Source organism: Zootoca vivipara, chromosome 1, assembly GCF_965207765.1.
Source record: "Zootoca vivipara chromosome 1, rZooViv2.hap1.1, whole genome shotgun sequence".
Classification (NCBI taxonomy): Eukaryota; Metazoa; Chordata; class Lepidosauria; order Squamata; family Lacertidae; genus Zootoca; species Zootoca vivipara.
Window position 1 is genome coordinate 106,336,744 of NC_142582.1, and position 21,973 is coordinate 106,358,716.

Genomic DNA, 21,973 nt, shown 5'->3' on the forward strand with positions numbered 1-21,973 from the left:
AGCCTCTGATAACCTCACTCCCACCCAGGACAAGTCCCCACCACTCTGGTAATGAGAAACGATACCTGCTGCTGCTGCTGTTGTAGGCAGCCATCTGCCTTGACAAACTCCTGCTCCGGTTACTATGGAAATGGGAGCTCCCACAAAGCTAGCTTCCTCTTGCCAGGATTCTTCTGCTTAGTATAAAACCATAGTGGTGGTAAATTCCCCCTCACTTTCTGAGGAACTCTTGCGGTTCTAGTCACCTGGCCCTGACCCAGGAGAGCTTCCAGTCACCTGCAACCTTCTCAATGATGGCAGTGGAGGATGGCAGAAATGGGGATGAGGCCACTTACACATGACAAAAAAGGGGCACATGCTAATTTATATGTAAAGATGCAGATTCAGAAATAATTACTGCAAGTGAAATGCAGTACAAGTGACTGTAGTGGGTAGTGACTGTGACCCCATGTTCGGCATACCTTTTTAGTCTTTCCAGAGGAGAGAATAGCTCATATAAGAAACCCTCCAGGATCAAATCTAAAGAACCATATAGTCCAGCATCATCTCACCATGATGGAGTGCATGAGTTTCATAAGCAGGACATTCTCCCCAATCACATTCCCCAGCAACTAATATTGTTTCCAATATTGAAGGTAGTACACAGCCATGGTGAGTAGCCATTGGTACCCTGAATGAATTTGTCTAATCATGTTTCAAACATAACCAGTTTGGTTGCTATCACTACGTCTTGTGATAGTGGATTCTGTGCTGTGTGGTGAACTTCCTTTTTTTCTGTCCTTAATCTCCCAGCGTTTTAGTTTCATCAGATGAAGTACTTTGAAGCAAAAAACCTTCCCTTGCTCCACACACCGTACATAATAATACACACGCTTCACCCCAATTCACCTTTCTTCTAAACTTGCAAAGTCCCAAACATTGCAAACTTTAGTCATAGGGGACTTGCTTCATCAGCCCCTTGATCGTTTGAGCTCCCAATTTCTGCATCTTTTGCAGCTCTGCAAGGCAACCAGAACTACAGTGGTACCTCTACTTACGAATGTTTCTACTTACGAATGTTTCTACTTACGAATGGAGCTCCGTCTGCCATCTTGGATGTAGTATAGATAGGATTTTTTCTACTTACGAATTTTTAGATAGGGTTGCTTCGACTTACGAATTTTTTCTCCCAATGCATTCCTATGGGATTTGACTTACAATTTTTTTCTACTTACGAATGTGTGTTCGGAACGCATTAAATTCGTAAGTAGAGGTACCGTGTTTCTCATATTTTAAGGCATCCCTAAAAAATAAGGCATGGCAGGATTTTCAAGACCTGGCGAAATATAAGGCATACCCCAAAAATAAGACATGCTGGTACGGTATGGCAGGGCACGCTGCGCCAAGTCCCGACTGAGCAGGACCCGGCAAGGGCAGCAGCGCGCGCTTTGCCGAGCCCCGACTGAGCAGGAGCTGGCAAAGGCAGCAGCGCGCGCTTTGCCGAGCTCCAACAGAGCGGAAGCCGGCAAAGGCAGCAGTGCGCGCTTTGCCGAGCTCCAAGCCGGCGGCGGGCTGCTGCTTTCCCGCTCAATTTCGACATTACTGCCACAAGCGAAAGGACGCAATGACGATGCCACTACTCACGACACTACTTTCACTTCCACCCTCCTTCTGGGATGGTCCATCCGACCCCACCTAAGGGCGGGCTTAATGCGGGGGCCTCGAGCCGCCATGTTGGACTTAACCACCAGGATTGTTCTAACGAGGGGGTGGGATGTGAAGCGAGCTTTACCTCAAGACCATAGCTGCCAAGTATCCCATATCCGCCGGGAAAACCCCTTTTTTCTTACCGTTTCCCGGCGGTCTCCCGTTTAGGTTAAAATCCCGGTATTGTCCCTTAAATCGGCTTCGGCCCGGCAGCCATTTTTCTGGTGCCGCTTTGCCCTTCTATGGGCATCAGAAAATGGCGGCGGCGGCGCCGGAAGTCGCTTCCGCGCATGACCGGAAATTGCGTGATGCGACTTCCGGTTGTGCTTTGCCCTTCTATGGGCATCAGAAAATGGCGGCGCCGGCGCCGGAAGTCGCTTTTACGTGTTTCCGGTCATGCGCGGAAGCGACTTCCGGTGCTGGCGCCGCCATTTTCCGGTACCCATAGAAGGGCGAAGCGCCACTGGAAGTTGTGTCACGCAACTTCCGGTCATGCGCGCGCTGCCGATCCCGGATCTTTACGTCCGGAACTTGGCAGCTATGCAAGACCGAAACGCCTAATTCCTAGGGGAAAGCCTAACTGGGCGTTAACCTACAGCAAACCCTGTCCTAGCCCATTAACATAGGAGATTAACATATACAACCCAGTAAGACACCGCTTTTGGAATCCGTTCCTCCCCCCCTCCTGTGCCGAGTTGGTCCCTGCCCCCGCTCGCGAGACTCGCCGCCGGGTCCGCTCTCGCGCACATGGCCCGGTGAGAGGGAGCCTGTCCTGCGCGCGCGCCTGCGCTCTCCCTCCCCCCTCCCTCCCCCTTTTCGGCCCAGCGCGCCGCCTTGCCTGTTTGTGTGCCGCGCATGTGAGGCGAGCGGGAAGGCCGCGCAGCCCCCCATGCAGGAGACCCAGGAGAGCCCGGCGGCCGCCGAGACCCCCGCCACCGCTCTTCCCGCCCAGGGCGAGGGGCCCGGAGGAGGAGAGCCCGGCGGCGGAGGAGGAGAAGGAGAAAGAGGCAGCAGCAGCAGCGGCGACTCAGAGGCCGAGCTGCCGGACGGGCCTTCCGCGGAGGAGCCTGTGGGGAAGAAGGAGCCGGAGCCCGAAAAAGGCGGCAGTGAGGAGGAGGAGAAGCCGCGAAGCAGCAGCCCGCCGCCGGCTTGGAGCTCGAGCTGGCAAAGGCAGCAGCGGCGCTTTGCCGAGCTCCAACAGAGCGGGAGCCGGCAAAGGCAGCAGCGCGCACGTTGCCGAGCTCCAAGCCGGCGGCGGGCTGCTGCCTTTACTGGTTCCCGCTCAGTCGGGGCTCGGCAAAAAATAAGACACCCCCGAAAATAAGCCATAGGCTTATTTTCTCGAGTAAAAAAAAATATAAGACATGTCTTAAAATATGAGAAACACGGTACCACTGTATACACTATTCCAATATGGTTCTACCACAGAATTTGTATAGGAGCTTTATGTACAGCAGTCTTTCCAGACTGTTCCCAAGACAGAATTCACCTTATTCACAGCTGCCGCACACAGGACTGACCGTGTATAGGAAAGTGTTGAGATTATACTCCTCACACGCTGCTACTTTCCCAAGTAAGTGAAATATAACAAATTTTACTTTGCAGGAGACCCACAACACCCCAAGCAGGTCAGAGATACACCAACAACATGTTTTTTATTTCTTTTGGAATGCAACAAAATATGGCACACACAAAATGTGAAGAGAGCTGTGAAAAGCTTACAAAGTGCCCAGCTTTATACACATGGGGTTGGGGTAAGCTATCCCCTTTCTCCTTGGCATTTAATTTTCTAGGTGCAGCAAATGTTTTTGTATGGAGAACCATTCAGTTTCATAAGTCTACCCTCCCTGCCAGAGTCTGAAGCAGTGGAACCCAGAAATAGGCTTATTTCCTCCCCTGCTGCTTCAGAGAACTAGGCCTCAGTCACAATGGTTATAAGACTGGCTTGCAGTTATATAACGTCATGGGACACACAACTGTTTAATACAAAGCAGCCGCAAATAATTTCAAAAACCCTAGTTTGAGGATTCAGGTTATCTTTTCTAGACAGCATGAAATCAGTGCATTTAAAGACAGTTCTTACATATGTGCAGGAGAAAGCATTTCTGATGACAAAAGAATGTGACCGTGTCTGGGTCATGAATATTTGTTTTCTCAATTGCTACTTCTGTGAAGCAACTTTCTGTTTGCCTCTAGGAATTTTAAATATTATCCAGCTGCTAGCACTCTCGCCACCACCATTATTCAGGGGGGAACCTAGAATTATTGGCTATGCCTGTCATTTGCTCCACCTACAGTTGGGCCTCTCTGTTTTCTGCCCCTGCTGGCATTGCCCCTTTTGTGCGGCTCTAAGCACGTTTAAAAATAGCTGTCCCTCAGCTGCTTTGGAGTTTAAATAGAGAGACATGATGGAAAACTCAGAAAAAGAAATTGCGCTCAAAACAGAAAAAGGCATGCACCTCCCCACAAACACTGCAACAAACTCCGACACATCTCTGAATTAAGCTTTGACACACAACGAACGAGTTCCCCTCACACGTGAACCAAACTCAACGATTGCGAGTGGGGAGTTGTTGGCACTTCGTATGGAAGCTCACATATCATATATAAATCACAAGATATGACCGGGTAGGGCTTGCATTTGGTCTGTTGATCATGCGTAAAGTGCAAGCAAAAAAAAAAAATGGCTTCCTAGAGGCCCAGTAAATTGTTTGTCACTACTGGGACAGGGAGCCTCCAGCCATGGGCCTAATTAGGGCTCCCAGGCCTTGACGGTTGGGCCTGCTAAACTCATGGGCCCAATGTGAACCACTGGTCATTCTCTACCAATGGTGACAGTGGGACCATTCACACTGCCTAATCAGTTTTCCTAGGCCACCTATAAGATAGCAGATGAAGTAGAGGAACCACAAGAACCCCTGTCAATCATCAAGAAGGTCTGTCCATACCAGGACAATGCACAGCCCCTCTGCCTCCTCTCGAGACAACCAGGCCACACCTGGCCCACCAAGTTTTCCTAAGGGCCTTATCTGCACCTACATTGAAAAGCAAGGGGTGGGGAGTTTTAAATGTTCATCCACCACACCAAAAAATTTCTTTTCTAGGTTTCCCACTCTCCCCCCCCCAAAAAAAAGGGTTCCAAAACAACCCCAAGAACTAACTTGCTTTCATTAAGATTCGGGCAAAGAGCAAGGAGAATTCTGCCAAGCACCTGGGAGGCTATGGCTGGGGAGGGGAGGAATGGCAGCAAAGCAGTTGCCCAGAAATGGATTTTATTCTACAGACTCTCCTTTGGCCAGAATCCAGGATGAATTTTGGAAGCTTTCCCCAGGATAAAAGCCGCATCTGTCACTAATTTCACTACAATATTTTATTTCCACAAGCTCACGGAACTGGCAGCTGCTGCATTCCCCCACTGGCTTTCAAGTTATAACTTGTGGCCAAGCATTTCAAAATCCAACCATCTAGCAGCTCAGGCATACAAACAGGAGCCTTGCTGTAGAATTAACCCACTTTAAAAGGCAGGGGGAAGCTACACTGCTTGGATAACCCCAAGGAAATACACACACTCCTGCTTAGCTTCACTGAAACAATCGCAGGCTCACAATCTCAAGGGGGGGGGGAGCTAGTACAATCATCCTTCTGCGCTAAGAAATCTTTGTAATTACTCTTCGAAAGGCAGTGGGGAAATAAAGAGAATGGTAACGTGCCTTTTGGAAGGAAAGCCGCTAGCTGCAGTTGGCATTTCAGCTTTTAATTCCGGCTTGGCTCTCTTTTGCCCCCTGCAAACAGATACATGGAACTGCAACACTGAAATATGGGAGCGTCATCACATTACCACAAGAAAGATGGGGAATGCAAGAAAAAAACGAGAGAGAGAGAGAGAGAGAGAGAGAAATGTTGAGATTACTCTGAAATACACAGAGCTAGAAAGGCAAGCTTGCTTTCTCCTCGGAGCTGTTCCCACTTAAGCATCCTGGGTCCAGGTTTATTCCACTTTTCTGGGAACATCCCAGCCGCAGCTCATGGCTTTTACCACAACGCTGTACAGCTTGGTCCAGGCCTCACGCACATTCACATTGAAAGCGGGACCGTGGCATTTTTCCAGCATATACAACAAGGATTCGCCGACAGCCTGCAAATCAAACAGGAGACAGCAGAATCAACATTCAAAAAGAAGCAGCTCTAAAAGGAAGGGGTTGGGGTGTGTGTGATTTTTCTACTATCCAAAAAATGGAACTTTACTTTCAGAGAGATGGTGGAAGCACACACCCTCCAGGTTCCAAGTAATCCTCTCAATTTGGCTCTTACTGGCATTTTAGTAGTGCTGTCAACTAGGTAATTTATCCCCCGTTTGCCTAACAATAGACTACCTTGCTTTTTACTTCTCTGCCTCAGAGGAACCTGCAAGTTTTATTTGGAGCTGGAGGCTGAGCTGAATAATGACTAATGAATCTTTCAGAAATCTAATCTCATCCAGTCTGTAAATCTCCTCCAGGACTTACGACTATCTCAACTGCAGACTTCATAGCTCTTATGTCACCCCAACTTACCCTCTGCCATGCAGTGGCAGAGGAATGGAAGTGTGGAGGGAGCAGACCGCCCCCAGCACCACTATTTTGGTAGGGTGCCATTGTCATAGGTGCCAACTCCCAGATTGAAAAATCCGGGATCGGCACAGCGCAGCACCGGAAGTCGCACTGCGGCCATTTTGGAACTGGGCAGAGCGGCACCAGAAGTTGCTTCTACGCATGCTCTGCCCATTTCCAAAATGGGCGCAGTGCCGGAAGTCGCGCTGTGGCCATTTTGGAACTGGGCAGAGCGGCACCGGATGTTGCTTCTACGCATGCTCTGCCCGTTTCCAAAATGGCCGCAGTGCCAGAAATCGCTTCTACGCATGTCCAGAGACTCCAGACATGTGCAGAAGGAGCCTCCCCGGGCCGGTAAGAATCCGGGGGATTTACGGGGTTTTTTAAAATCCGGGCTACCAGCTGGAAATGGCTGGAAAAACAGGGGTTTCCCGGGGAATACGGGAGACTTGGCAGCTATGGCCATTGTGGCGGCCCCCCTGACACGCATCGTGCACCACCCCACCCCCCGTGTGTGCACCGGGTGCCACACCCCCACAAGCGGCGCACCATGCCCCTGTGGGCGGTGTGCCACGCCCTCACAGGCGGCATACTACACCCACAGGATGCGCGCCACGCCCCTGCTCTCCACTCCCAGTAGCGGAGCATGCAGCTTCACCACTGCTGCCATGCACCCCTCTCCTTCATCCACCCAGGTCTAAAACAGCCCAGAAGTCTGCTCACTATTTTGTGACTTATTCAGACCATGTGACTCTCCCCTCCTCAACTCTCTCCACTGGTTTCCCATCCGCACTGGGATCCTGAGCAAGCTTTTTGTCCTCTGAAAACCCTCCATGGCCTTGTTCCTCCTCAATCTGTACTGATTTCCCAACATGTTCCTTCCTGCAACACAAACCTGGAAAGCTGAGGAAGGAATTCAAAGCAAGTCAACAGTGCCACAGATACATCTCAAAACGAAAAGGCTGCTTACCGAAAAAGACTCCACCTTCACACCAACTGCCTGGTGTTTCTTACCCAGGTTGGCAAGGTATTCTTCCAGGCAGTGCAAGTTCTCCAAATGAGTCACAGCTGCATCTATTACCAGCATTACCTACCAAGCAGAAAGAACGACAAACAGGACAATCTGGTGTGCCCTTATGGAAGTAAAAGCACTCTAAACGCCTTCTGCAAATGTTATAGGAGACTCTGGATATCTCCATAAGCTTAAGAGCTCGGGTTAAGATGGAAAGGCATGCTTGAAGAAAACCTGTATTTAAACACCATTTATATCTGTCTATTACACCAATCCTGCCATTTAGGGCCTCCAGCAAATGTTACAAAACCCTTATGCAGAAAGCATGCTTTTGCAAGGAAAAGCCTGGAAACCAAACCCAAATCAACTGTGTGTTGTTCTCTCATACACTTACCTCTTCTAGTAGTGTTTACACATGTTGAAAAGCTACCACAGCCAGCGTGGCCTGCCGAAAGTGATTGACATGGTTGCCCATGCAGCATAGCTGTCAACCCTCCCGTTTTTTGCGGGAAACTCCCTTATTTCAATCTGTTTCCTGCTGCTATCCTGGATCATTAGATATCCCGTAATTTCCCCAGATTTCAAAGGAAGCAGCTTCCCCCCCCCGCGAGCGATCAGCCTCGCGCCGCCCGGTAGAATGCCTCGCTCGGTGGCTGGCTGCTTGCTCACTTGCCGAGTGCTGCCAGAAATCGCCTCTGCACATGCCCAGGCATGTGCAGAACCAATTTCCGATGCCACTCTGCCCATGTCTGGGCACGGAAAATCCAGACATGCACAGAAGTGATTTCCGGTGCCCAGACATGCAGACACGGGCAACCGACTTCCGGTGCCGCGCCGCTGGGTGAGGCTGCGGATCCCTTATTTTCCAATCCGGAAGTTGACAGCTATGCCATGCGGCTGTCATGCATGACTCCCAAGGGACACATCACAGTGACACATTATCTGGCAGATTGGTGCCACAAGAAACATTACTACCCAATTTTAAATTCAACCCTCCTGGCTGCTCTGCCATTCTTCCCACCTGCATGAGTTTTGATTGTGGCAGAGGGGAAATCACAGCCATACAACTAAAGCTGATTTCCTTGGTAACAAGGCCCCTTGATATGTATGGGATTTACTTCCTAATAGGTGTGTGCCCATCGGTGATTTTTTTAGCCAAATTCAATAGGAAAAGTCTACCACTGGCAATTAGCTATGATAGCTAAAAATGGAGCTTTCATACCCAGAGAGTATAGATCTGATTACTAATTAATGGAACAAACAAGAAGGGATGGTTCTGCGTTGCCCTGCCTGTAAAAGTCCTTAAGGGCATCAGTTTTGGAGCAGATGAGGGTGAACTAACTGGTGTTTAATCCAGACAAAATAAAGGTAATGGGTAGTTGAGGGTTTGGAGTTAGAAGTGATGGTGTTCTTTTTCTTTTGCACATACAGTTGCACTCCTTTAAAAGTCAGCCACTGGGAGTACTCCAAGACCCAGCCTGGCAACTGGATGATCTTGTGGCTGGAAGTACCTTTTTTCAGCATGTTTGTCAACTGCATACTTCACTTGAAAAGCCAGGAGTAGCCAGCTATTCATGCTGCGGTCACTTCCAGATTGGATTACTCTAATGTGCTCCATGTGGCTCAGCCTTTGTAGTTCATAAGCTTTGACTGGTGTCAAATGCAGCTGCCAGAATGTCTACAAGACCTGGCTTCAGTACAGCAACTACCAATTCATTTCCGGGCTCAATTTTAAGTGTTCATTTTAACTTTTAAAGGCCCAGTTGACCTATTACTAGAGTATCTGGAGAATTCTTTCCACCCACATGCCTAACCTTTATGATCATCTACAGACCAAGTGTCCCTATTTTCCAGGGACAGTCCTGGATTTACAGAAGCTGTCTCACTTTCTGATTTGATCCCGCTTTTCCTTAGGACATCTCTATTTTCATCAGAGAAATGTTGGAGGGTGTGGATCTTCTGAGGCTCTTGTTTGATGTCTCCTGGCCTACTTAAGTCTGAAGCCTGGGCAGGTGGCTCTAAGGGCCACGGGCTTTTCAGTGTAGGGATACAAACAGTTGAACACTTTGCCGAAAGAGGCTCACCTGGCCTCATTGCTGCTTGCTTTTCAACAAAGCAGCTAAGACTTTCCTTCTTCACCAGGCTTTTTAAAAATAGTGTTTTTTGAGGCGCATCTTTGACTGCTACTGGTTTCTGCACCAAGGTCATCCGTTTATTTGCTTGTCCAATAGACTGTTTGCTTCAACTGAATTTTAGCTTATCTCTTCACATTTTGCACTCTGCCACCCTATTTCGCAGAAAGGCAGGTCAAAAATGCTGAAAAATAAATAAAACCTGACTAGCCATCATTGGGGGTGGGGGAGAGCTAAACTTGTTCTCATTTAATCTGACAATCTAAACACCCTATCAAACCTTCTCATTTATTTTATTTCTATATTTGCATTTCTTTCCTGATTTTCCAACAAAACATTGCCCAATGCAGCTAATGAAAAGAAAATTCATCAAAAGGGACAAACAAATTAAAAACATGTCATAATCAAACACCAGGCACGCAGCAGAAAACATTCTATTAAAACCAGCTCACAGCTAGGTCAAAAGTCAGTCAGAAAAGAAAGGTTGCTTATACCCCCCCTGAAGGGTCCCTTGTCTCAATATTTTCTCAACACACCCTTGGAGTTAAGCTCATACTTGTCCTTCCTGCTTGCTCTGCTAAGCTAAATCTAATTATTTAAATGTGATTAAACTCATTCCTAATCTAATACAGTTAATAGATTTATATTAGTTTTTAAAATGCCTTTTCTGCACGCAGAAAGGTAATCAGGATAGATTCGTGCACACAACTTTCCACCCCAGGTAATTTTTTTACAGGCACCTCTTAGACAACAGTGGTCCTTCATGTCATACAAGTAGTTCAGATCATCAAAACACATGGGAATCATCACAGAAGCACTAGGCACCAATTAATATTTCCCCATTCCCTGACAGCGTAGAATAAATAATAGCTTATTATAATTGTATTGACTTTGGATTAAAAGATACTTCATGGTGAAGAGGATACACAAAAGGCTGTTGGGGCAGAGCAATTTTTAGGTTGAAGCTGCATTTGTTGACTGCCGTTTTTATCCCAAACCTCCTCCAAGCATCTCAGGAAAATGTGCAAGGTCACCTGTATACCATTTGATCCCCTGTAAGGTAGGTCCATCTGAGAGACAACAACTGGCCCAGATTTATTCAACAAGCTCCTTTCACCCCAAGAGCTTCATGGAAGAGTGGGGATTTGAACCCATGCCTCCCAGGCCCTAGCCAAACACGCTAAGCAGGATACCCCACTGCCACTTGCCATCCGTAGCTTTTGCTGTAGTTCAAGACAATTACCAGAAGGACTCCTTTGCACCTCTCACCTTTCTAATGTGTTCCAGGAACTCAGGTGACGAGAGGCACTCCTGAGGAGTAGAGAACTTCCTGCAGTTGTACTGGAAAAGGGACAAGAGGCCAGGGTCCAAATCAAAAAGCCTGAAAGACATCAACCCAACAATTATTTGGCCTCCATACAAATCGGGCAGACATCCCATCCCATCTCTCTTTCCCAGCCTCATGGAACATCTTAGCTCCTGGGGAGGCCAAAGAAAGAAAGCCAGTCACAGGACAAGGCTGATGTCAGGGGAGGAAAGGGTGTCTTCTCCCCTCATGCCCAGCCTGCCTTCAGGGAAACAAACCAGGTACAACAGAGGACAAGGAGTGGTACTCAACTAGGTTTTATTCCAAAAGTAAAGGTAAAGGGACCCCTGACCATTAGGTCCACTCGTGGACGACTCTGGGGTTGCAGCGCTCATCTCACTTTACTGGCTGAGGGAGCCAGCGTACAGCTTACAGGTCATGTGGCCAGCATGACTAAGCTGCTTCTGGCGAACCAGAGCAGCGCACGGAAACGCCTGCACCTTCCTGCCAGAGTGGTACCTATTTATCTACTAGCACTTTTGACGTGCTTTCGAACTGCTAGGTTGGCAGGAGCAGGGACCGAGCAATGGGAGCTCACCCCATCGCAGAGATTCGAACCGCCGACCTTCTGATCGGCAAGCCCTAGGCTCTGTGGTTTAACCCACAGCGCCACCCGCATCCCTGTCATTCCAAAAGTAGACCTACTGAAATGAATAGGCTTTAGTATTATTCATTAATTCCAATAGGTATACATGGAGTAAAACTTAGTTGATTACCACCCAGGGCATTTTTCTTCTCTCGGTACAACTTCCCCTGTCCCTTTACAATGGTTTCTGGGAAAGAAAAATGGAGGCCCAGCACAACTCTCAGGCACTATCTCTGTTGTCTTTTCAATGCCTGCTGAAAATGTTCCCCTGCCAACAAGCATTTCAAGTAGCAATCTTTCCCAATCTCCACCATCTGTACTGGACTTGTTTTAAACAAATTTTAAAATTCCTTAATTGTTTTATCACTATTTCCCAGTCACTTGAGCACAGCCTGCCCAGGAGTGGAAGGCAATGCAAATAGAGGGCTCCTACCACCCCTCTCCCCTTGCTCGTCTCATGGTGCTTATGCTTGGAGTGGGACTGAAGCCAGTTTCTCAGCTGAGTGTGTAGAAACGTCCCACTCAAATACCGTATGTGTTTAAGAAATGGGGAAGGGTCCATTCATTATAAACAACAATCTCCATTTATCCTGCTGTAGCATCACACTGCTAGATCGTAGCAATACTAGGAGGTCGAAGACTGGCTGTTTTAGAGAGGCAGAGGCAGAAAGACACACAGAGAGAGAAAAGATGTGTGAAGTGACAAAGACCTGGATAGCAGAAAAATCTGAGAACATCATAAGCATTTTGCAAGAGCACTGGAAGATCGCCAGCACCAAGCTTTTCTCTGGAAAAAAAGCTGAGTTTAGCACACACCATTTACTCCACCACAGACGCTGTAAGTTGCACAAAAAGAGCATAAGGTGCCTGCTATTGCAAGTGTTGAAAACATCCTCAGTTCTTCTCGTAGCAATGACTTGTTTTGTGGTCTGTTTCCAAACTTCCTTTGGTAGGATCTGTTCTGCCCTCCCCACCCCCCAACACACACAGTGAGAATACCCACTAACCACAATCTCTAACACAACATTCACCTCCAAGCTGCTTTGAGATTAGACTCTCCCTGCTTCATTCCATGACACAGCCCAAAATTCACATCAGCTTTCCGTTGCCAGGTTGCATTTCACACATGCATGTCATCCCCGGTGCCCTTTCAACCCTGCCTGCCTCCCTAAGCGCATCTCTCTGGTAATTCACCTCCTAGATTGACAGGAACCCTTTTTTCCTATTTATATGGTACACGGTACACATCTCTTCTAACTAATAAGGATGCACAAGAATCTGTTGCAATATCGTTCCATGTACCGACGTGAATTCTGTTCTCTGCTATTCGCTGAGCCATTTTATACAGTGATATAAAACACGTAAAGGTAAAGGTAAAGGGACCCCTGACCATTAGGTCCAGTCGTGACCGACTCTGGGGTTGCGCGCTCATCTCGCATTATTGGCCGAGGGAGCCAGCGTATAGCTTCCAGGTCATGTGGCCAGCATGACAAAGCCGCTTCTGGCAAACCAGAGCAGCACATGGAAACGCCGTTTACCTTCCCGCTGTAGTGGTTCCTATTTATCTACTTGCATTTTGAAGTGCTTTCGAACTGCTAGGTTGGCAGGAGCTGGGACCAAGCAACGGGAGCTCACCCCGTCACAGGGATTCGAACCGCTGACCTTCTGATCAGCAAGCCCTAGGCTCAGTGGTTTAACCACAGTGCCACCTGGGTCCCTCATAAAACACGTAATGGTATCTAAAATAATGGTTTGCTCCATGCAGGAACTCAAAACTTGCAATCCTTCAAAGTCAAGGTAATGCAAGAGACTGGTGTCGTCCATCAGACAGGGGCTATAAAGCAGTTTGCAGCAAAAAAAAAAAAATTGCAACAAAGACTTCATAAGACTACCTGGCAGCATGAGGAGAATACCAGAGGCTACAGAAGGGAGGCTGAGAGTTATGAAGTAAGTAAAGAGATGAGATTTGAACCAGAGCGTTCCTTGCTCAAACTCTTAACAGCTACGCCACAGAATGCAGACAGTCCATTTAGGCCTTCATAGACAATGGTCACTGGTAGGCTTGTCCTTTGGCACTTTATCTAATTGTGATATATATATATATACATACTGTATATATATACACACACACATACATACACACACACACACACACACACACACACACACACACACACACACACCAAACCCACATCTATGCTCATTGCAGTTGTAACATCCTATTAATAACTTTGTGTCACGCACAAGGTAGCTCTGTCACTGACTCTAGATAATTATTAAATAATCTAAACAGTACCAGCCTCACTCCATATAATTTGCTTTCCTCTGATGAAAAATGCCTGTACAGTGGTACCTTGACTTACGAATTTAATTCATTCCGAATGCACATTCGTAAGTCGAAAAATTTGTAAGTCGAATCGCGGTTTACTATAGGAATGCATTGGAAACGGATTAATTAGTTCCGGAGCCTAGAAAAAAGACCCAAACACCCAGTTTTTTGTGCGAAAAACTTTAAAGGCATGCACTCTAAAGGCATTCAATCTGCACAGCAACATTACGTTTTCAGTGCAGGGATCCGGCGGCAGCAGCGATCCGGCGGGAGGACAGCGGCACAGCAAGGGCCCGATCTGGCGAGGGCCCGATCTAGCCGGGTGGGAGCTGGCAGTGCCGACAGCGATCCGGCCTGAGGCCGTGCGGCGGCGGCAAGGGTGGAGAAGGCCCAATCCGGCCAGGCGGGAGCCAGCAGTGCCGGCAGTGATTCGGCCTGAGGCCGTGCGGCGGCGGCAAGGGGTCGATCCAGCCAGAGGCCGGTCAGCGAGGTGCCGGGAGCAATCCGGCAGGAGGCCGGCAGCGGCGAGGCCCCGATTCGGCCTTCGGATGTCGGAAAAAAATGTAAGCGCTCGCCAATTATTTTAGTTCGTAAGTCGAATATTTCGCAAGTCAAGTCATTTGTAACTCGAGGTACCACTGTATTCTTAACCACAGCTTTCTGGATTTTAACTAGAGGATGGTTTGAATGCATAAGAGGGTGCATTTCTGACTGTTAACTTTCCACAGAAAGGAGTGTTTGCCAAAAGCTCTCTTAAAAACAAGCACAAAGCCTATGTATGGAATGTTCGGCTGACCACCCCTCTTTACATTTTTGTTGATACTCTCAACACACTTAAAAGGGTTAGTGAAGCAAGACATCTCTTTGGAGACACCAAGCCAACTCTTCCTCCACAAGTTTTGTTTTGTTACATATTCAATAGATAAATAACGATTAATAACGATTTCCATCATATTGCACAATACAGAATTGTCTGGAAGGGTTCTAATTTCCTGGTTCCTGGTTCCTGCTGAAAATACAGGTGCTACAATGACCATTTCAGCAATTGCTGGAAAAGTTTGCTGATTTTAAATTACATACCTTAGTTAACAATTTTACATTTGAACTCTTGAAGAACCCATGTGAACACAATTCAGCCCTGCTAACCTGTCGCTTTCTCATTTGTCTATTCCCTCTGAAGCTTTGTGCATCCCTTCCCAACTTGTAAGCACCCTCTGATAATTTCATCTTCATCTTCATTGAGTGGGTCTTACTGCATTTGGCCCAGAAAACAAAGTTGTGTGTTTATTAATTAACTTAATGGAGCAGTACTACAGCTATTCAGCTTCCCATAAGGCATTTTTTACCGAGAAAACAATAGAATCATAGAATTGCAGAGTTGGAAGGGCCCCTAAGAGTCATCTAGTCCAACCCCATGCAGGAATATATATATATATATATATATATATATATATATATATATATATATATTATATATATATTCTTTTTTCTTCACCCTGTCCCCAAAAAGGCCACTTTGCATATCCCCTCCAATGTTCTCCACTCCCTTCCTTCTTTCCTTTTTCTCTCTCTAGCATTTGTCACCCGCCTGAGCCCTGAAACAACACCAAGTCCAATTCATTGTGGAAAAGGCAAATGGTGACTCGACCACCAACACAGATCCTGCAGCCATTTGTAGTATTAACAGTGTACACACAAAAAAAAAACCCTTAGCAAAAAAGAAAGAAGCTTTGCTTCCATCCCTCACTGCCAATAGCCCCACCCCTGAAAAATTACTAAAGAATAATTTATCTTCCCACAGGAGAAATCTGCTATATACAGAGCGGAGAATTCCCAAAAACTGTTTGCACACCACTTTAAAGGATACCTTACCGACACTGCATTGTCCATTTTATATTGCCAGCTCCACCCATCCATATTCTACACAGGGAGCTGGAGTTGACTGTGTTGGACTTTGATTCTTGGAAACTAAAATCTAACAGTCCTGAAGTCAGACAAAGCAAGTGGAATTTCAAGGGACATGCTGTCATTCGCCACGCACAAGCAGCAGATAAACAGCTCTCTTCTCTGTATAGGAGAAGGGATCATAGCTCAGTGGTAGAGCATGCTGAAGGCTGGAGGTTCAATTTATTGTCTCTGCAATTAAAAAGAACAAAGGTGATGTGAAAGACCTTTGCTCGAGATCCTGGACAGCCACTGCCAGCCACGTGTTGCCAAGTACACAAATGATCTGACCTTGTATGAAGGGCAGATCTAGGATAGCAAAACAGGTTTGGTCACAGCAGATGCGAAGCTTCTGGGGCACCACAACTATGACAACTAACAGAAAGCAAGGGGACACCGGATTTTGGCATTGCAAAGGGCACCCCAGAAATTTGAGGTGCCAACTTCCGTCACTTGTATAAAGCAGCTACCTAGGTTCCAAATTCCATTCTTCACACTATAGACTCTCTTCAGTCCATGTTGAGCAAGCCATGCTTACCTGCCTCAGTTTTCTTGTCTATACAATGGAAACTTAGAGTGGCTGTGAGCAGGTAGGTGAACATTGACTGCAGAGCAGCCTCTGCACAAACCTCTCCATGAATGGAGAAATAAAGTTTATTGCTTCCTCTAAAACCAAACACGGCCTTCCAGAGGCTCAAAGCCTTTGTCCCATCTGCGCCTCCCAGCTTTGTACTCCTCAGCTTCAGGGTTAATGGCATGCACTCGGGCACTCAGCTGTTCTCTCGCATGCACCATTTCCTCTGCCCTGGGACTGATCCCGGAATTAATCAAGCCTCCCCCCAAGGGCCAGGCCTGGCCTTGGAGGCTCCCGTGATTGCCATGTCACATGCAATTAGGAAGCTGCTCTGATACACTCTGCAGAGCTGGGCGCATGCAGGAGGATTGTGGAGCTACTCCCTGATTGAGAAAAAACTCTCATCTCTGCCACAACAACAAGGAGATATCAAAAGGAAGACTTATTGCTCACACAACCTTCTCTTCCTGTGTTACTGGCCTGTCTTTTAAACAGGTTGCTGGCCTTTAAGCCTCATGGAGTTTCATGAAAATCACATCAATACTTGCACCCTTCAAACCCATAGAGGTGCTATGTTGCACAAGCTGACGCCAAAGTATGCCTTCACAGGACTTCACAAGCTCTTTTCTCTGTCTGGACTCATCTAAAAAGTCCTGCTGGAACTCAAGCCTGTCTAGAAGTCCCCTCTTTCTGTCCCAGAAGCCTTGCAGCACAAACCTATATGCGTCTGGGACTTAACATTCAGGTAAGCTCATACAGAATTGCCACCTTAACTATTCATCACATATTTACATGGGTTTGTCGTGACTGACTGTTTATTAAAAGGCGCTCTGCACATGCTCAGTGGCACTTGTCACTTTGCATAGTCTAGGGATACTCCAGGGAACTGAAAGCAAATACTAGTACTGTAACAAGCTCTAGCTCAAGTCCTGGTGTCTCTGGGCGGAAAATGTAAGAAAGAGAAATTATTTAATTAACCTAATTCAATGCTGTTTTATTTATATTAAATCTAGACTTCAGTATCCTTTCTAAATAATGTAAAATATTGTCTAGGCTTTTGTCTTCTATTTATTTTATTGAATACAGCTAATTTCCTCCCCATCTATGTATGTATTTTTGTTTGTGGTTTAAATTTTTATTTATAGTAGGGGGTTAGAGAAGATGGAGACCTCTCTCCCTCATTAGAAACTAACTGAAACCAGCCCTGCACTTCTGGGACATATAAAAATGTGTTTTAAAAACAACAACAACAAGCAGCTAATTTAGAAAGAGAGTCACTTTACTTCACCTATTACAGTATTACACTTCGACCGCACAGGAAAACACTTCCATGATGGAAGCAAGTCTGTCACCTGTGCCGTATATAAATCACCTGCAAATAACCAAACAGGTCTACAGTCGCATAACCAATACACACGATCCGCCCGCTTCCCCGCCACTCAGATGTCATGTGTGAAGCGGACCAAACCCCTGGCCACATGACCTGGAAGCTATACGCCGGCTCCCTTGGCCAATAATGCGAGATGAGCGCGCAACCCCAGAGTCGGTCACGATTGGACCTAACGGTCAGGGGTCCCTTTACCTTTACCTTTAGTTCCCGGCAGAGATTCACCACCAACAAATCTAAGCATTAAGCGTAAAGATCGTGGCGGCGAAGGTGGAACAAAGTTTCTCATCGGAGTCTTTCAAGCTGTGAAACCAAGTTGGGTCAAGATGGTCTTCTTTATAAAGGACCGTCCCCACTTCAGGCGTCGTGGAGACACACCTGGCTCTTCTCCCGGGCAGATCCTCGATTCCCCCTTACAATCTTCCTCCTTTAAGGCATCTGGCCTCGCACGTGCTCCCTCCAACCAAACCAAGCCCAGCCCAGCCTGCCCCTCTCCCTACTCCCCCTTACCTGGTAAACAAGACCAAGCCGTGCTCGATGGGGCTGCTGTTCACTTTCTCCCAGCTCTCTCGGATCAGCTTCTGGTCCGCGCTGGAAAGTCCGTCGCTCTCCATTTTCCCGGAGAGGCGCAACTGGAGGCGCAGTGCCGCTTGGAGAGCAGGAGAAGCAGCAGCAGCCGCCGCCGCCCCCTCCCGGACGCGCGGCGATGCTGGCTGTGCGCTCGGAGCAACAGGTGGTGTGGCCCGGATCCCGGGGCGATCCCAGGCGCCCGGAGCTCGATCCGCGCCTCGCGAGGCACTTCAGATCCCCCTTGCGCTCGAGACTTGCGCTCCCATGGCGGAATCGGTTGCGCCAGGCAGAAGCGCCGAGTCCGCGCCTTGACTACTTACTCCTTAGGGCGCCTCGTGGTTGGCTTGAGGAAGATCCCCTCGGCTGGACTGAAGAGGACTCCGAGTGCCCCAGGGGAACGCCATATCGTTGCTCGCGGCAGCCGCAGAGGGGGTGGGATCCTGCCTTCCTCAATCCCGGGTCTGGTCTCCAAGGGCCAACTCTGGCCGCGCCTCGCCGCCTCCTCACCGCGGCAGCACCTTCTCAGCTCCCAGCAGGAAGATCATGGCAAGAGGAGCTCTTAAAGGGGCAGCGCCCAACTCAGGCTCCTACGTTGCCAGCCTCGCACCTTTAAGTCAAGGGAATCCAGCTTTCCCCCAGCCCCCACTCTGTGGTTTTAACAAGTCCCAAACATGTAAGTGAAGCTTTCTGCATCCCTGCCAAGAGAAGGCTCGAAGTACTTCAGGAGTCTAAAGGGCATGTTCACAAGTTCAGCTTCCACTTGAGCAAGCATCCTAGTGTTTTGATGTATGCTGCTATTTTTGAATCCAGGCTGCAGTTCAACCATGTTTACTCACAAGTATGTGGATAGGACGCAGGTGGCGCTGTGGGTTAAACCACAGAGCCTAGGGATTGCCGATCAGCAGGTCGGTGGTTGAATCCCCGCAATGGGGTGAGCTCCCGTTGCTCTGTCCCAGGCAGCACCTGCCAACCTAGCAGTTCGAAAGCACGTCAAAGTGCAAGTAGATAAATAGGTACCGCTACAGCAGGAAGGTAAACAGCATTTCCGTGTGCTGCTCTGGTTCGCCAGAAGCGGCTTTGTCATGCTGGTCACATGACCTGGAAGCTGTACGCCGACTTCCTCTGCCAGTCGGTCATGACTGGACCTAATGGCCAGGGGTCCCTTTACCCATGTGGATAGGACAGCACTTCTCAGGGAAGCACACATATTTCTGCACTGTGACAAACTACCCAGTATGTTGTGATGAATAAACTTTAATCTCTCTCCTCCAGTCAAAAAGGTCTTGAAATATTGCAGAAATATCTCCTTCCAATATTTTGGACAGAAAGATTTGGATATGCAAGTTGAAGAACTCCACATGAAAAAGATGTCATCAAAACCTTAAGCACTGATCACACTTAAAATCTGAACCTGATTCCAAAAAATCAGATTATTCTATGAATGTACCGTATATAACCACAGCTGGCCGAATTCTGGTAGCACAAAAGTGGACAACAAAGTACTGTTGCTATCCAGCAACCAGTATTGCTTCAACACCTCTGAACACTAAAGCTTTTAAAAAATAATAATCCCCCTTCTAATGGATAAAGAAAATCTTATTTTTGTCCACGTAATCCATACATAATAATAAGGTGCTTGAGCAACAGGTCTTGCTACAAGTTTCTGGGAAATGAATGTGTGAGGAACAGCCTTTGCCAGCTTTTTTTCATGCCAAAGTCCCATCGCCCTCAGCCAGCAAAGTTGTAATCTGAAAAATATGGACTCTACGATCATTTGAGGCCCTTCTTTGTGTGCCTCCTTCATGAGAGGTCCGGAGGGTGGCAACATGAGAACAGGCCTTTTCTGCAGTGGCTCCCCCTTTGTGGAATGCTCTCCCCAATGAGGTTCACCTGGCATCTTTAGATGCCAAGTGAAAACATTCTTCTTCAACCAGGCCTTTAACTGTGCAATATTCTACAGCCTTTTAAATGGTTTTTTGAGGGGGGGGGGTGTTATTGCTTTGTTTTTGTTCTATTTACAGTATTTGTGCTTTTATCTTGCATTTTTATATTGTGAACTACTCAGATCTTCGGATAAGGGGCAGTATATAAATTCAATAAAGAAATAAATTTACAAAGGGATTAGGCTAAACGTCAGCAAGAACCTCCATCCTGATGGTACTATGAGCTGTTCAACAGTAGAGCAGGCTGGCATGGAAGGTAGCAGTCTCTCCTTCCTTAGGGGTTTTTATGCAGAGACTGGACGCCGGCCACCTATCTGCGATGCTGTAAGCAGCCGATTTCCTGAATCAGGAGGGATGGGACTAGTTCAACTTTGATTTTATGCAGTGCTTTTTTCTGGAAGGATGCAGGGGTATGCATTCCGCAAAAGAGTTTGTGAATCTAATGGGAGAAGAAAGAATTCTTTTTAAAAAAATAGTTTCTTCTCTAGCACGGTGAACCATCAGTTCTGTTGCTACCCCAATGGCAGCCTCATTTCCTGTCACAGTGTTTTCTGAGTCTCAGACAGAAGCGAGCAGAGCATTTAATGTGTGAAGTAGGAGTTGGAATCTAGCAGGGTGATTGGTCAGCATAGCTGCCAAGTTATCCCTTTTTTTTAGGGAAATTCCATTATGCTGAATAGGCTTCCTCGCAAGAAAAGGGAAAACTTGGCAGCTATGTTGGTCAGTTTTGTTGTTACCACCTCCAATGGCGGCTTCATTTCCTTTCCCGGTGATTTTCTTGAGTCAAAATGAGAGTACTGTACCCCTAAACATTTTTTTAAGGAAAAAAAGCACTGATTCTATGCACCGGCCTGTATATAGTGTTGCAGAATAGCCTGACACTTAACGGTAGTTTGGGGGCTAAGGAGAACAGTTTGTGCAGCCTGAATTTGGCCATAGCCAGGGCATTGTTTCCTTCAAAGGAGACAAACACTGCATTGGAAAAAATGGGGAAACACAACTAAGGTGATTCAGAATACATTGTGCATTTAATCTACTTTTCAGCTGGTTTACAGAAACCAGGGGGATAAAACAAATAGTACCATCTCATGCTAGCTGTCATATAGAGGCAGGAGTTCTCTTTGCTATTTGCTAAAGAATTCTTTTTAAAAAATAATAATACCGTAATTACAAGTAGCTCTAACTGGAGAAAAATGCAACACACAAGTGAAGTGCCTAGCAACAGAACAAAGGCTTGAAACCAGTTCGCCCAGTACCCAGACTGCTTTTCCAAAGTATTAGACAATGCTTTTTCAGTGTTGTCCACTCCCTCCAATGCTTTCAACGTAACATTTAAAGCTAAAGCGTCCTCAGGCTGCCGATCACTGTTAGCCAGCCTCTTACAGCTGATCCTCTGGATGTATGAACAGGACTTCAAACCTTCAAATTACTTAGCCTCAAGTACAGTACTCAATACTACTGAATCGATCGCAAGAATGCCAGGCAAGCCACATGATCCAGGCGTTGTCCATTTAGGGTGCAAGGCAAATAAATAATGTATTTTGTGTAGTACTTCTGAACAAAGTAAAAAAAAAATTAAATGCTTTTCTGCTGGAACGAGAAGAGAAAAGCCTTCTCTTCTCTTCTGCGGTCCCATTCTTCACCTGTTTTCACCTTCACCGCCAGGTCCATACCTCCCCCTCCTTTTGTGCAACCCCCTCCTTGCACACAGATCATCCCCAATGCAACCTCTTGCATCTTCCTTCTTCCACACAGTGCAACTACCAGGCACCTTCAACCCAATTAGGAAGACGCCACCTCCAATTCTGCAGCCCATCTGTAGCCTTCCTTTCATCTTTACCCCATTCTCTTTCTG

General features: G+C 47.2%; 1 protein-coding gene across 3 annotated transcripts; it reads right to left on the bottom strand.

The window, feature by feature from the left end:
- Window positions 1-3,318: 3,318 nt before the first annotated feature.
- Window positions 3,319-18,843, bottom strand: NGB (neuroglobin). Of its 3 annotated transcripts, none has more exons than XM_035108109.3 (4): window positions 18,116-18,843; window positions 10,689-10,800; window positions 7,246-7,365; window positions 3,319-5,821 (listed from the first exon to the last, which is right to left on the bottom strand). In XM_035108109.3, exons 1-4 carry the CDS (start codon window positions 18,217-18,219, stop codon window positions 5,675-5,677), a joined length of 483 nt encoding a protein of 160 aa, XP_034964000.1. In that variant the 5' UTR covers window positions 18,220-18,843; the 3' UTR covers window positions 3,319-5,674. The 3 variants fall into 3 exon arrangements, with proteins under 3 accessions (XP_034964000.1, XP_034963994.3, XP_088511046.1); XM_035108103.3 differs by lacking the exon at window positions 18,116-18,843 and adding an exon at window positions 15,573-15,806; XM_088654920.1 differs by lacking the exon at window positions 18,116-18,843 and adding an exon at window positions 13,930-15,086.
- Window positions 18,844-21,973: the final 3,130 nt, after the last annotated feature.